Source organism: Amphiura filiformis, chromosome 4 (genome assembly GCF_039555335.1).
Source record: "Amphiura filiformis chromosome 4, Afil_fr2py, whole genome shotgun sequence".
Taxonomy (NCBI): domain Eukaryota; kingdom Metazoa; phylum Echinodermata; class Ophiuroidea; order Amphilepidida; family Amphiuridae; genus Amphiura; species Amphiura filiformis.
In genome coordinates this window covers 49705880-49722673 of record NC_092631.1, presented here as the reverse complement: position 1 = coordinate 49722673, position 16794 = coordinate 49705880, and the positions used below count along the sequence as shown (strand labels likewise).

At 36.4% G+C, this 16794-nt stretch overlaps 1 protein-coding gene across 1 annotated transcript in view; it reads right to left on the bottom strand.

Annotated features, from left to right (window-relative positions):
- LOC140150241 (uncharacterized) overlaps positions 1 to 16794 on the bottom strand; it is a gene marked incomplete at its 5' end in the record, with an annotated part of 102873 nt that overhangs the window by 59401 nt on the left and 26678 nt on the right. The window contains 3 exon segments of the mRNA XM_072172246.1: positions 7196 to 7290; positions 11439 to 11474; positions 13483 to 13606. Of these exon segments, the coding sequence (XP_072028347.1) occupies positions 7196 to 7290; positions 11439 to 11474; positions 13483 to 13606 (255 nt within the window).

Genomic DNA, 16794 nt, shown 5'->3' with positions numbered 1-16794 from the left:
TGTAAGTTACTTGGTGATTATTATTTGGAGTTTATACAACGTCGCTAAAGTGACAGCAATTGGTTTTTAGCCAATGAGGTAGAGCGCATTTTGTTGCATAGGGAAAAACGCACTACCTTATTGGTCAAATACCAATCACTCGTCACTGAGCGATGGAGTATATATTCAGCTTTAGAATCAGGCTTGTAGTCTCAAATAAATCCATTTCTTGAATCACACGACTAGTCATAACCAGTGGCGGCACCAGGAATTTTTTTCGGGGGGCATTGTGGGAGGAAAAGTGAATTTCATGGGGGCAAAATTTGCAAATTTTGCGCAAAATTGCCGCAAAAAGTGGAAATGTATGTGATTTTGGGGTTTTTGCCTCAAAAGTAGGGGGGGCAAGAAAAATATGGGGGGCAAATGCCCCTTGACCCCCCCCAAGTGCCGCCACTGGTCATAACAAGACTTGTACTTCATGACTCAAGGTTAAACGATACAACTGACTTGATTGATATTCAGTGACTCAACTCTGTTGAATTTGCAGTGACTCAAACATTTGACTCAACTTAAAAATTAGACAAAATTATGACTCAACCTGAATCATGTCAGTCATGTAACTCATGAGTCAAACAGATCATAATTATCCATCATGTGAGTCATTATATGAGTCATAAAACTACATGTTATCTAAATGAGTCGCTAAATGTGTGTAACTCATTATGTGAGTCACAAACACCCTGGTGGGTTGCTTTGGATCTTAATTTGGTTAGGTACTCATGCATACTCATACATATAAATGCAGGAATAGCAGAAAATATAGGATATCACAATGAATTCTATCACTAAAAATCCTGCCATCCCCATTGCTATGGCCCTAGCCCATCATATCTCTTGATTCATTTGTAATATGTGACATGATCAAGGCGAATGAGTCGGATGTCACTAATATTGTTTTTGAGATATTGGCAAAAACAGTGTTCAAATTCTGACCTGATACAGTCACTCAGTTTAAATCAGAATCATGATTTATACCAACACAGATGAACTTTCATGAGTGTTCAAATTCGTTTGTTTTATATTGTGTGCAGCCAATGATAAATTGCTCATAACTCGGTAACTAGATGACTGATTTTGATGGGGTTTGCATCAAAATATAGCATTCGTAAACTGTCAGAAAATGATGTAAAACACTTCTAATTCAAAATTGCTGACATGTGACTCATTCTCCTTGATCATGTGACATATAACTGTTAACCCGGTGGGCACTACTGCTTTTCTTACAATGCCCCTGATTGGTCAATTATATGATTTAATCATCTGAGTAACCAACCAAAATAGAGCTTTATATCTTTCAGCTCATTTAACCTTAATCCCTTTCAGCCCTACTGACTATTCTTACCATATCTCTGATTGGCTCAATACATGATATATCCCACCCCAATCAAAATAGCTCTTAGAGGCCAATAATTCAGCCAGCAGTGGCTATGGGGTTAGCAATGTCTTGAGTCACATAATCCATATAACTCTGTAATTCTATATATGTAACACGATCTGGTTCATGGGGGCCAAAGGTGGCAAATTTGAAATTGAGATAAAGGCAAAAATATGGGGTCAAAAACAATTAAAAACATAAGAAGATAAGCATGACAAAACTTCATAACTTTAGAACCAAGTGTAGTAGACCTTTGGTGTTTTCAGTATATGATAGCTCAATGTTTGTATAAGGTAATAATTATAGTAACTCAATTTTCAAAAATGCCTCCTTTGGCCCCCATGGACCAGATCATGTCACATATAACATCAATGAGCTTTGCCAATGTTACTGAAGAATTTGATTAGAACAGTAATTGCTGTGTTCATTATAAATAATAATAAATAATTAACAAGGTGCATGGTTATATGTTCTTAAGTGGAAAGTATGTGCAACAACAGAAATGATACATACAAAAAACAGCTTCACAAATGGATCGGTACACTAACTTGTAAGGGATTCTTGTGTTAAACTGTTGTATTATAGAACAGCACAAACACTCACATTGACGTTAGGACCAGTAGGAGTCCCTAGCAACTTATTGCACAGTTAAAGAGAGAAATTGGTTTTTCCCTTTAAATAAACTAGTTTTTTGATTTAGAAACCTGGTTTCCTGATTTAGAAACCTAAGTTTCTTGATTAAGAAACCTGGTTTCTTCATTGAAATCCTCAGCTGTTTTCTTCACAAATAAACCTTGTTTCGTGGCCAAGAACAGTTTTTTCACATTTCAAATTGAGAAACCTCAACAACAAAAAAAGACGAATTTTAATTCTAAGAATTAATTTTAATTTTAAGAATTTTAATAACACAGGTTTTGCAAAATGAAAAACCAGGTTAACCAAATTTGGAAACCAGATTAACCAAGTTTGGAAACCAGGTTATCCAAGTTTGGAAACCAGATTAACCAAGTTTGGAAACCAGGTTATCCAAGTTTGGAAACCAGATTAACCAAGTTTGGAAACCAGGTTATCCAAGTTTGGAAACCTAAGTTCTTGGAAAACCTGGTTTATTATATTTGCAAAGTCAAGTTTTAAAATTAAACTTGGCTTTTCAAAAACAAAACTTGGCTCTTAAAATTGAAAACATGGTCTATTTACAAAAAAATTTAAATCCCACTAAAAAACGGTTTCTGAGCGAAAAAAGAAAGGTTTCTCTCTTTTATTGTGTAAATAATTTGCCATAGGAGTCTCTTGCAAACTGAAGGGTTAGTTGAATATAGATGTGGAATTAGTCACTGACAAAACTAAAGATGGGAAGTAAATCAACTTATAAAACTGGGACTAATTTTGTTAATTAAGCTCACATTTAGGCTATTTATTATTTTGAAAGTTGGGATACTTGCATCCCTGGGTATGAAAAAAACACCTAGATGTGCATTTTCACTGTGACCCATTTGGCAATGGAACAGTAACAAAATATCAAATTTGTAATTTAATTATGCATTAAAAAAAAATCACTATCTTTAAGTTTAAGTAGGTTTTATGTCCCTTCAAAAAAGACAAAATTGTTAAATTAGATGTTTTGTCGCTGTTACCAAGTTTCCAAATGGGTCACAGTGAAAATGCACATTGGTGGTTTTTCCTGTCCAGGAATGATAGTATAAATGAAACTGTTGAGGATGTAAGTCTATTATGTTGCTTAATATGATCATACAAAATGAACATCGATTTGCATTCCAGTTTTACAAACATGCCTGGTATTAGGGCAGTGGTTCTTAGCTATTGTGTTCATTTGACATTGATGCAAGATTTGTTGTATGTGCATTGACCTCTCTACAGTTTCCAAATTGATTCGTTTAAAGGCTATAACAGTGATCCCAGTAAAATCATCAAAAAAATAAAACTTTGCAGGAATAGCTTTAAAGTTTAGTCAAAAATCATATCACTAGGATCCACAATATGCTCATCTATCAGGGCAAAGTCCTTTAACCCCAATACATTTGTACATTCATTGAATGACCTTTGAAAATGTGGGTACAAAAACTCATACTCTGCAACTTGAGGTCAAATTTTGCACTATGACTGTTTAATTGAGGTTGTTGAACTATGCCATGTGATGAGGCTATTGTGGTCCATAGTGTAGGGGGATGGCAAAAAGAGAGCAAACAGTAGTGCTGAAAATGATGTAGATCTATTAAATTGCATTTAGCTACACATGTTCCTACGGACAAACTCCATAAACATTAACCAAAATATGTGATTTTACCCTGTTTAGGTGGTTTACAGTCTTATCACTTATCTGCAATTGGGTTATTCTAGTTGAAATCCATACACCCCCGATCCAAGATGTGACCTTAATCTCCCACCCAGGGGGCAGAAATTTCAAATGGGGTTATCTATTCAAGTAACCCTGTTTGAAATTCACACTCCCCAAGTGGGAGTTTAAGATCATGTCTTCCATAGAGGGTGTGTGTATTTCAAGTGGAATAACCACATAAAATATGGCACATCAGCCATAGCTATGCAAAGATCATATAAATTTGGAGTATTCTTTTCAAGAAAATCAGCCAAACAAAATCAAAGAAATTTATTTGGTTAACACACGTTGCCTGTGGTGTGTTCCACATTTATGCTACATTGGACCCATATTTTCACCCACAAACTTAACATACAACTCCTCTTGCATCAACACAAATATATGCATAAATTTCTCTCATTGGCTACTACATACGAGAGTCAGAACTGTACTTGAAAAGAAGTGGACATACTGAAGTATGATAGTATATAGGATAGCAGTCAAAACTGGTCTAGCTAGCTAGCTAGGCTGGATAGGAGGGTTCAGTGGCGACACCAGTCATTTTTTTTCCTGGGGCCGGATGGGGTGGAGTAGAAATGAAAATTTGCCTAAAATTGGGAATTATCTGTCCCAAAAGTGGAAATTTTCCAATTTTTTAAAATTTTGATGGGGGAGGGGATAACCCACGATTGGAGGTCCCCATTTCCCCCTGGCACCGCCACTGTGGAGGGTGTAATGCAAGTGTGAGGCTCATTCTATATCTTACCAAAAGACTTATTATCAGGAGTGGATAAAGTGGCCTGACTACTGTTGTGACTGTTGGTTCTGTTGTTATCATTGTAGGTTCCATTTCTGCTGTCTGTTTGTAAAGAGATCATGCACTCTTAGGAAAAAAAGGTTCCAAAAATGGTTCTTTATTTTCTCTTCTCAGGAGAACCCTTGATGGTTCTTAAATGAACCATAAAAGGATATTTGGTCACTCTTATGAACTTTTTTGTATCTGTTTATCTGAAGATGCTGCAGAACCAGTAATGGCTCTTTAACAGGTTCTTCTTTTCAGGAACCTTTTTGAGGGTTCAAGTGTGAAGGTTCTCACAGAAGGGAACTTTAGAACCCTTTTAGAACTTTTTTTTATCTAAGAGTGGAATTTACCATAAAATTGAACCAATAAGCACTGCATTTTTGGGACCATTATAGTATCTGGTCTCAAACTTAAATTTAGTTTTGTTTGTAGTTATTAGTTACCAGAAGATATTGGAATTTAGGGGCAGATCCAGAATTTGAAGTTAGGGGGCCATAAAGTGTCTCTTTCTTTGTCTCTCTTCCTCCCTTTGCTTTTCCTCCTATGTTTTGTCTTCCCCTTTTTTAAGGGGGCGGGTGTCACATGCTCCTCCAATGTGGATCCACCACATGGATCTTTAAAAATGTAGTCCAATACACAAGAATGGTTATATGTCATGCAGTAACAAATTATATATGCTCATTGGTGACATTTTGTGGTAAATCATTGCATGCTCATGGATGCATAACATTTTGGAACATAATTAAGAGCTGGTTTTTATATTTGTTGGTTAATAAAAAAATTAGTTTTTAAAATCATTTGATTGGGTATTTATAGTAACAGAAATTAATTAATGATTATTTGGGGATGTGCTCACAAACACTAGTTTGTTCTGCTTTGCCGCACTGTGAAACCATTGGGCCGTGGCCTTGACTACCTTTGGATGCGGTAGGCAACACCCCAGCTACACTGGCTGTGGAGCGATTGGATGCTGATAAATTCTTATAAATCCATGTCAGCTATAATTTGGTTCATCTCAAGTTTGGTAGTGACGTATGTGCATATATCGCTTGATGCAGTATCGAATCAACATGTAAAATTAAATGCCCTGAGTGTACACGCACGAGTACATTGGCGGTTTGTCGGCACGCTTGCGGCGCAACCGCGAAAGAGCATTGATGTCACTACCGAACTTGTGAACCAAATTATAGGTAACTGTCTTAGACTTGTGATATATTTGCATCTGGCCTTGGTCGCGGGTGTACTGTTTGGTTACACACCAATTAAGCCAACATGGTTACACAGTCCCGTGGCGGTTGATACACACCTATAGCACACCCTCTAAGAGACATATACAAGAATCTGGTCCCAGGATTCCCACAAGCAACTGCCCATCACCACTAGATTATCCTTACAAAAATTAATTGCTCATAAGCATGTAAGTTCAAAGTGCTTATAAGCACCAGTGTTTATAAGCATGCATGTTCCAAGTGTCGGATACCAACAGATGCACATGAGAGCCCAAGTTCAAAGTGCTCATAAGCAATAGTTGGTTACAAGCATAAAAGTGTTGATAAGCTTTATATGCTTATAATAAACCTTGATTCTAAGTGTTTATCCACCAGTTGCTTATAAGCATGCAAGTGCACCAAAGCACCAATATTGCTCATAGGCACCTAAATCCAAGTTCTCAAGCATCTATATGTCTTATTAAATGTTTGCACTCATCATTGCAGTACCCGTTATATAAGCACTTGGATTCTCATAAGCAATTGCGTATCAGCACCTACAATGTAGATAGCAAAATTGTCAGAGACATCAATTTCTTGAGTCATAATGTGTTTTTTCCAAGTGCTATGAAGTATCTTACTCCATATAGTGCTTAATCCACGCATAACACTTTTCGATTGGAAATTAATTGTGCCGTTTCAATGGTATTGCATCAAGTGCATGCTTTATTCCACATAGAAAAGCATTATCCATGGATTATAAATCTTCTGAGATGTTATAATATTCATTGTGCTAACTTGCATGTACTAGTGGCTTACCAGCTGATGGGAAGCAAGTTGCCCCCTGAAATACCAGAACAAAATTGAGGTGCATCTTCCTATAGAGATAGAGGCTTTTGGTCTGTTTTAGGTCAAAATCAACAATATTTTAAAAACTGCACATTTTTCATGCACTTTGTCCTGGTAACATCATTGTGGTAGGGGGTCAGCAGCCAGAACACTTGGCAGTTTCACTTGGTATGCATGCCACTGACAACCACCGGTAGCTTTGCTTGGTATACCACTGACAACTACCAGTAGCTTTGTCAGCCACATGTTGATAATAGTGCTTTCCCTTCCCAGAGTCACTGAGCATAAGTTTGCAGTTGTTGAAGTTATGAATCACAGATATAAAGTAAAAACTGTGGTATTACATGCACATACAAAGAGTGCATACCAATGTCCATGAAGAACAACTGCATCAATCAAATGGGCCATTCTTGTTGAAATACATACACCCCCTATGGAAGACATGACCTGAATGTATTCCACAGGGGGTATATAGATTCCAACTGGAATAGCCCAATCCACTATGTCACTGACTCAAAGAAGGTAAAAGCTTGATACTGTGTTACCATGGTTACTGTAACACTTTCATATCAAGTGCAATGACTTACTTTGACTAGAACGCTTCATGATGGAATCAGGACGAGCTGATCTGTATTGTTGAGCTAGTTTTTCTCTGGATGCTACATCTATTATATCACTCCCACTGAAAACAAGAAACAAAAAAAGAGGTCTATTAATGAAATATCTTTGTTACTTCTTTGTTGTTGTATTACTCATTATTCCATAATGGGCTATTCCATTTAAAGTCCATACTACCCCAGTGGAAGATTTGGGAAATATCTTCCACAGGGGGATTATAAATTTCAATTGAGTTAGTACATTAGGCAGCTCTGTGTGATTTTCATACACCCTCTGAGAAAGATTCAACATGAATCTTCCACAGAGTTCAAATAGAGTTGCTTAATGTGTTAATGCCATTTGAAATTCATACTCCCCCTGTGGAACATATTTCCAAAATCTTCCACAGGGGTAGTGTGGACTTTACATGGAATAACCCAATATATAGCTCAAATGCAATTGACCCAGAGTATTAACTTTCACAGAAATAATATTTAAGTAAAACCATTTTATTATAAAATATTTTGTAACATTTGCATGATAGGATTTGTGTACATGTAGGATTCAGACATACCAAAACAATGGGTATTAGAAATGTAATATTTAGAAATGTATTCTTAATAGCTACTAAAAGGTAAGCTACAAACACTACATGTGGCTTTTCTTAAATATGCAACATTCAGGGTGAATAAAAAATTGCTTGATAGAAGCACTCACCATGAGCAAATCATATACATTTAACAATTCCAATTGAAATCCACACACCCCCTATTGAAGACATCATCTTAATCTCCTACACAAGGGGTACCAATTTCAAATGCAGTCACCCATTCAGGTAACCCCATCTGAAATTCACACTCCCTGTGTGGAAGATTACGATCATATCTTCCATAGGGGGTGTATGGATTTCAACTGGAATAGCCTACTACAGTGCTGGTTCAGATCTAGGCCAAACAGGTGTCAATGACTGCACCCTTCTAAAAGAACTAGTATACCACTTAACACATTTATCATTAATGATCTAATTCTCATCAACCATCAGAGGACAAGACCACAGTTTACCACTCAACACTCATAATGCTTGGCTGTGTGCATGTGTAGATTTTCTTAAAAGCCCCGTTGACTATTAATGTATCTTCTAAAAGAAGCCCCTAATTATTTTCACTCCAGATCCTTCTTATTAATGTTTTATACAAAAACGGGTAATGGAAATGACCCTACCTACTGATATAGGAACCTAGGATTTATCCCTAATGGTACACGGTGCACTTATATACTTTAGACCAACAATTTAGAAGTTATGAGGCCCGAAAGTTTCCATAATTCCAGGGTTCAGACCAACCTTAAAATCTGTATGTTTTGCAACATTAAAGGTGAGTGACCCGGTTCACAGCCTCATCCCCCCACACAGGCATCTAGGCATTAACAGCTCACTGAAATCTAGGTGATGAAACTTCTGCCAGGCACAAGTGACCTGGTGAAGGGGGTCACCATAGATAACTGATTTGGGCATTTTTTACAGGACAGGCAAGTGTAGCCAACAATTGGGCTTATTACCCTGATCGGAACCGACTGTATAACGAGGTCTTATATCATGAGTCATCTGCCTCGCTTTTTCCAGATGAGCTACGGGGAGAACGGATTTGATTTTTTGTTCTGTAGAGATTTGAACCCAGGACCTCGCACACCAAACACAAAGACCTTAACCAGTGTGCCATGCTGCTCCCTTATTACCTTAAAATGGTGATTTGGATATCAGAAGAAAGGTCGTATGTGACATGAACGAGGGGAATGAGTCGCATGTCGACCCTAGTCAAAAATGAGTTGTTTTTTTATAAATATTCTGGACAAAACTATGTGTATTGACTGGATAGTAGGCCTGATATAAATTAGCATAATGCTCATATTTTTACATCATCTTTCTTTTGACTCAGAGGAAGCTTAAAATTGGGCAATCCTGAAAAGGCATTGTACAGATTTGATAATCTACAGAAATACTTGTGTTACCAACTGATATTCACACCTGGCAAAATATTCATTTTTGTTTTACTATAAAAAGTGCTTTTAATATAATATGCATGCAACATGTAATATAGTTGGCCTTAAAGCATAATAGCATCTGCGATAAGACCTGGGTTGCAGTGTGCCATTCTAGTTGAAATCCACACCCCTATGAAAGACATGACCTTAATCTCCAACACAAGTGTTGTAGATTTCAAATGGAATCACCCGTTAAGGTAAACCCATTTGAAATTCACACTCCCTGTGTAATTAAGGTCATGAATTTCATTGGGGGTGTATAGATATCAACTGGAACAGCCAAATTAGCCAGCGTACATGTCATGCAGTTAAGCATTATGAGTATGTGTAGGCTATTAGTAGAAAATCATCATATGGGTTATTGGGTTAGCTAGGGTGAATGCACAGCTAGATAGAGCTATATATTATAGCTAGACTGCATGGAGTAGCAGCTTTAACATGTACGTGGGTGGGTGGTTGGGTTTGATGGCAAGCAAAGCACTACTGTATTGTGGCATACTTTTAACGGTATTAATTTTCGCAATTTATTATTAACAGTATATGGCTTCTTTTATTTGCGGTTTTAAACAGCTTGACATTTTAAGCTATGGGTCAAAAATAATTTAGCAGGTTTTTAAATTTGTGGTTATAAAATTAACCGAAAAAACACAAAAATTAAATCCTTGTGAAAATTTCCCGCTAAACAGTACCTAAGTGGACTGGGAGAGATGTCAAGTAATATACTAAGAAATCGTCTAGGCATTAAGCTTTTCTGTTGCCCCACAATATCATACTTGTACCATACTTATTGCTTATATAAATGTCTAGTGTGTGGGATGGTTGGTATACCCTATGACCCTAACTCTACTAAATGGTGTACAGGACTCAATATAGCTCAGCCTAGGGCAAAAGCCTAAATCCAACACAGCTATGATATACACCTTCATCTTGATATTGGGGATGTTTTAAAAGCTGACTATTTATTATGGGAATAACTTAAATAGATAGTCAGCACTGCACTTTCTTAGGTATATACATCACATACTATCATGAAAGAAGCAGACAGTGTCATCGGTATCACACCCTCAAAGGAGCTATGAGACGGGGTGCTATCTACTGAAGATAGCACAGCTATGAGACTGAAGATAGCACAGCTATGAGACAGGCATGCTAATCTACTGGAGCTATGCCACGTTACACACAAGGGAATATTTATCATAATGCTGTATTTACTCTATTAAACTCCCCTCTCTAATAAATGCCCCGCATAATTATCAACAAAAAAGTGACCAAAATGTAGACATTTCCATGCCATATCATTTGAGTAAGCTTAAAACTGGCATTGCTGGATATATCCAAACTACAATATTTCATGGACAACTTTCATTGTCAAATTATATGCAAAAATGCAATTTTGGAGTGAAAATGTTCTGTATCCTAATAATAATTCCCTGATAGCCGTAGTGCTGAGAAACAAGGGGTGGGCGAACCTGCCCCTAGGGCGAACACTCCCCGCTCTCCCCTATATCCTCATCTTGATACTGGGGATGTTTTAAAAGCTGACTATTTATTATGGGAATAACTTTTAGTTAGCACTGCACTTTCTTTGGTATATACATCACACTTTTGGGGAAAAAAATCCATATCTTCAATACGAAAGGTCAAAATTTTCAATTGATCGTCGGCTTTTCATCCCACCTGCATACACTTTAAGTATAAATCATCAGATTTATAAAGTTTACTTCAAGTACTGTTAACTATCAAAAATATCAATTTTTAATCATTTGTCATAAAATGTGTATTACATTGCGAATTTCAAAAAATGAAAATTATTTGATATCAGAAGGACATTCTTCATATTCAGAATGTAATTCGATATGTCTGATGTGCTCTAATGTCCCACAATAAATACTGTCCAAACGTTCATACCCCCTCCCTTAAGAAAAATCTGTTGCCTAATTCTGGATCTACCACTGATGATACACTTCCACTTGGTAGGACTAACATCACACAAAAGGGAAAAGCAACATAAGACCAGGTGTGCACATGTGCAATTCCCCTTTGCTAAGCTGATTGCTACGTGCACCGCTTGTGCAAAGGGGACAAAGCTGACAATATTCCTGGACGTCCGATTGCGAGAATGAGCTATGATATCAGCAAGGGATGGATGAGAGAGATAGAGAGAGGTAGAGATAGTTAAAGATGCATGCTTACCGGACCATAGGTCTTGTGTTGTTGATTAGTGGGCTCCTGTGTTGTGACAATAACCCATGCAGCATAAACCAAAAAAATACAAGGCAATTCATTCATCATTATTAAAGTGGTAGCTGTAGAGTTGCTTTATTACAGTTTCAAGAAAACAAATCGTCACTGGGTGGGAAAAACCTCATATGTACTTTTTGCCCTTGAACATGGATGAAGCAAACAATTCAATATAAAGTCTACACCTACAAGGCCTTATCCATTTTCAAGGGCCAAAAGTAAATATGAGTTGTTTCCTGCATGTACTTTTGGCCCTTGAACATGGATGAAGCAACCTCTTCAATATAAATTCTACATCTACAAGGCTTTATCCATGTTCAAGGGCCAAAAGTACATATGAGGTTTTTCCCGCCCAGTGACAAAATATCAAAAATAGAAAGATGTGTACTATATTTCCAGAAGTTGTCTACTTTGGAAATAAATGGGCCAAAATGGTTTATTTTAATATGAAACATGTCAGAAAGTCCAAACTCAAATGTTATTTTAGCATTTCAATCAGAGCCTGAATGTATGAACATATTCAAACAGACACACACAGACCCACCCCTGTCTGTGTTTGCCTCCAAACGTGGACATTGTGTTTTGCTATCTAACCGAGGACGTGTGTATGATGTTTTCATCGCCTAACCGTGGACTAAAATGGCGGATTTTTTTGTGTATAATCTGAAACGGAATTTTAGCCATCACCCCTGCGGATGGTAGTTTTTACACGTGTGGTCCTCGGTTTCAGGCAAATAACGTATAAAGCATCTATCATGCATTTGAGGTCTTTTGCAGCAGTTTGAGACCGAGGACAGTCCTCGGTTGGAAGTAGGTCCACAGTTTAGGGTGAAAAATCTTGTGTGTGTCCTCGTTTGTCGGCCAACACGTACGCCCTCCAACTACTGTAAGCACTGTGTGTCAACTGGGGACAATTATTGGCCAACTCAGAAACAAAAATGCAGTTTAATGGTGTGGTTCTTTTTACACAATTCAAGTTTTTTTTCCTGCCTAATCGGAGACTTCTACCTTATACCCCTAGAGATCCTGGGTTGTCAAAAGTCCTTTTTCGACATATTTAGAATGGGGGTTACTCTTTGACAATTTTACAACATACAAAAATATCCCCTATATGTGGGAAAAACAAAGGCACCCCTACATACAAACATACCACCAATTTTTATATTAACTTCAAATTCAGAAAGCTGCACAATGAAATAACATTGTGTAACCTCAGTTTGATAGCTTTGTTTCAAAGACTTGGGGAGTTGGTCTATACTGCATGGGTTATTCAATGAATGGAACATGATATGTATACAACATAATGTCACCAGAAAGTGTACTTTCTTGCATGATAAGATAGTATAGTTTCAGTGAGGTCTTCATGCAGTCATTCCGCAAATGGGCTATTCCATTTAAAATCCACACTACCCCTGTGGAAGATTTGGGAAACAGTGTCTGCAATAAGTGCGTAGCAGTAGCAAAATGCTACACAATTTTCTTCATTTGCTACACAATTTTGGAATGTGTAGCAATTTTGTACCATTCATAAGCATTTGCTCCCAAATTTGGTGAGCAGTTTTGCTACACAAATAAAATTGCTTAATGCGGACCCTGTTGGGAAATATCTTCCACAGGGGGAGTATGAATTTCAAATGAAATGAACACATTAGGCAGCTCCATTCGAAATTCAACCTCCCTCTGTAGAAGATTCATTTTGAATCTTTTGCAGAAGGTGTATGAAATTCATGAAGCTGCCTAATGTGTTCATTCCATTTGAAATTCATACCCACCCTGTGGAAGATGTTTCCGAAATCTTCCACAGGGGTAGTGGGGATTTTAAATGGAATAGCCCAATATTGATTACAATCACAATTTATGTTTATTGATAATGAAGTTGAAAATGTTACAAAACAATAGTTTACTTTTATTCAGCTGTTTGGTGTTTTTTTTTGGTTTTTTTTTTTTTGATTTTCCGATAGAGAGCCAATCAGGACAAACAGACAGACAGACTTACCCCATAGGTCTTGCTACCCTTAGTTCTACTTGTGGTTCCCTTTTGGAATCATAGATGATGCCATAAACTTCGTTGAAGTTCTTTCCCTGGAGATTATGGCCGTTCCATGATAGAACTTCATCACCTATTGCAGAAATGAAAAGAACAAAAAATATTGTGGAGTGAGATGAGGTATCTGTGTATATTCAAGATATTGATGGATGATGTTCACAATGCAAAAAAACTAAACAAAAAAACAACTATAAACCTGGTGTATTTATATATGTTTTGCTATCAGTAGTAAAAATATTGCAATCTGCACCAGATAGCACATGTAAAATGCTAATCAGCAGTAGATAGTACATTGTAAAATATCAGCAGTAACACAGCACATAGCATACAAATATATACTGCCACCAGAAGTTCTGGTTAACACTATGGGCCTGAGGTGAGGTCAATAGTACTATTTTCCTGAGGGGTGCAGCCCTGAATGAAAACTGTATAACAGATCTCAACAATCAACGTAGATAGCACATAGTAAAATATTGTTATAAAGCCTTTGCATCGGGGCTTTCTCACAAAGTAAGGCCTAAGAGTAAAATTGTACAATTGTGTTTGGGAGTGGCCTTCTCTCCTTTCTCCTTTTCCTTGCTATTTTCTTCCATTTCTTGCTTTGTTTATCAAAGCTATCTAGGCCAGCATGCATTTTATTAGCCTACACTGGCTATCCAGGCTTGTGCTTTTTTTAGTATGAGCTTGGAACGGTCCATGGATTTCCCATGGATTAGCATGTGTCCCTCACGGAACAACCTGGGTAAACAAACAAATAAACAAATCAGTAGATAGCACATATTAAAATATTGCTATCATCAGTAGATAGCACATAGTATATTGCTATCACAAGTAGATAACACATAGTAAAATATGGCTATCATCAGTAGATAGCGCATAGTAAAATATGGCTATCATCAGTAGATAGCACATAGTGAAATATTGCTATCATCAGTAGATAGCATAGTAAAATATTGCTATCATCAGTATATAGCACATTGTAAAATATTGCTATCATCAGTAGATAACACATAGTAAAATATTGCTATCATCAGTAGATAGTACATAGTAAAATATTGATATCATCAGTAGATAGCACATAGTAAAATATTACTATCATCAGTAGATAGCACATAGTGAAATATTGCTATCATCAGTAGATAGCATAGTAAAATATTGCTATCATCAGTATATAGCACATTGTAAAATATTGCTATCATCAGTAGATAACACATAGTAAAATATTGCTATCATCAGTAGATAGTACATAGTAAAATATTGATATCATCAGTAGATAGCACATAGTAAAATATTACTATCATCAGTAGATAGCACATAGTAAAATATTGCTATCATCAGTAGATAGCATAGTAAAATATTGCTATCATCAGTATACAGCACATTGTAAAATATTGCTATCATCAGTAGATAACACATAGTAAAATATTGCTATCGTCAGTAGATAGCACATAGTAAAATATTGCTATCATCAGTATATAGCACATAGTAAAATATTGCTAACATCAGTAGATAGCACATAGTAAGATATTGCTATCATCAGTAGATAGTGCATAGTAAGATATTGCTATCATCAGTAGATAGCACATAGTAAAATATTGCTATCATCAGTATATAGCACATTGTAAAATATTGCTATCATCAGTAGATAGCACATAGTAAAATATTGCTATCATCAGTAGATAGTGCATAGTAAGATATTGCTATCATCAGTAGATAGCATAGTAAAATATGGTTATCATCAGTATATAGCACATAGTAAAATATTGCTATCATCAGTAGATAGCATAGTAAAATATTGCTATCATCAGTATATAGCACATAGTAACATATTGCTATCATCAGTAGATAGCACATAGTAAAATATTGCTATCATCAGTAGATAGCACATAGTAACATATTGCTATCATCAGTAGATAGCACATAGTAAAATATTGCTATCATCAGTAGATAGCACATAGTAAGATATTGCTATCATCAGTAGATAGCACATAGTAAAATATTGATATCATCAGTAGATAGCACATTCTATAATAAGGAGACAGTGGCTTAAAGGACAGGAGTTGACAAATTTGATAACATTCTATAATCTATAATGTTGAATGTTGGATTCTAGCAACATTTTATGCTTGATTTGATTCTAGCAACATGTTATAATGTAGCTATCATACCACATCACCATACATCGTCATCATAATGTCATCATCATCACCATCATCATCATCATCATCATCATGTACTATGTATGCTAATGTGTGCTGTCATCATGCACCATGTACATATTTGATTTATACTCAGAGAGGCCATACATCAACCTCCAGCTATATGATATGGCATAAATACCATGCCAATACATGTATTGGTGCATGAGTAATATACCATGGTAGTTTTTATCAGCAGGTACATAGCTGGGTATTGTCTTATACTCACTCATCAACCTGTGGCACATAAATAATGGGATATTTTAGCGCTATTCATTTTTTTGTGATTGTAACTGTTGAAAAAAATATATTGTTTCTGTTATTTGTGGCTTTAAACAGCAACACATTGAAGAGATAGAAAATTGCGGGCTTTTAAATTCATGTTTCCACAATTATCCGCAAAAAAATCCTCGTAAAAATTTCTTGATACAGTATATTCCATACAGCCACTAATGTTTGCTCCATCAAATTTCATACATTAATTTCAAACAAATTTTTCATGTTAAAATTTGATTTATAGGACAAATCTTACGGACATCATCATGATGGTACATAGAAGTTATGAATATTAACGAAGCATAAGATTTGTGGTTGAATCTCCTGCTGTAATAGTTTTTTATAGGTTACATAATCCGCACATAGTCTGACTAGTACATGGTGGTACCGTGTGATATAACTCATGCATATTATGAGTCAAATTTGTCATTGCTATCTTGAATGTCATGGAAACAACATCCAAACTTTAAAGGAGGATTGGTAGTCTGATCTCCAAATTGGACTATTCTGCTTGAAATCCACACTCCCCCTGTTGAAGATTTTGGAAACATGTTCCCCAGGGGGAGTATGAATTTGAAATGGAATTAGCACATTTGTTAGCTCCACATGAAACTCACCCTCCCTCTGTGGAAGATTCAGGTTGAATCTTTCTCAGAGGGTGTATGAAATTCAAAAGGAGCCACCTAATGTGCTAATTCCATTTAAAGTTCATACTCCATCTGGGGAACATGTTTCCAAAATCTTCCACAGGGGTAGTGTGGATTTCAAATGGAATATCCCATTTTTT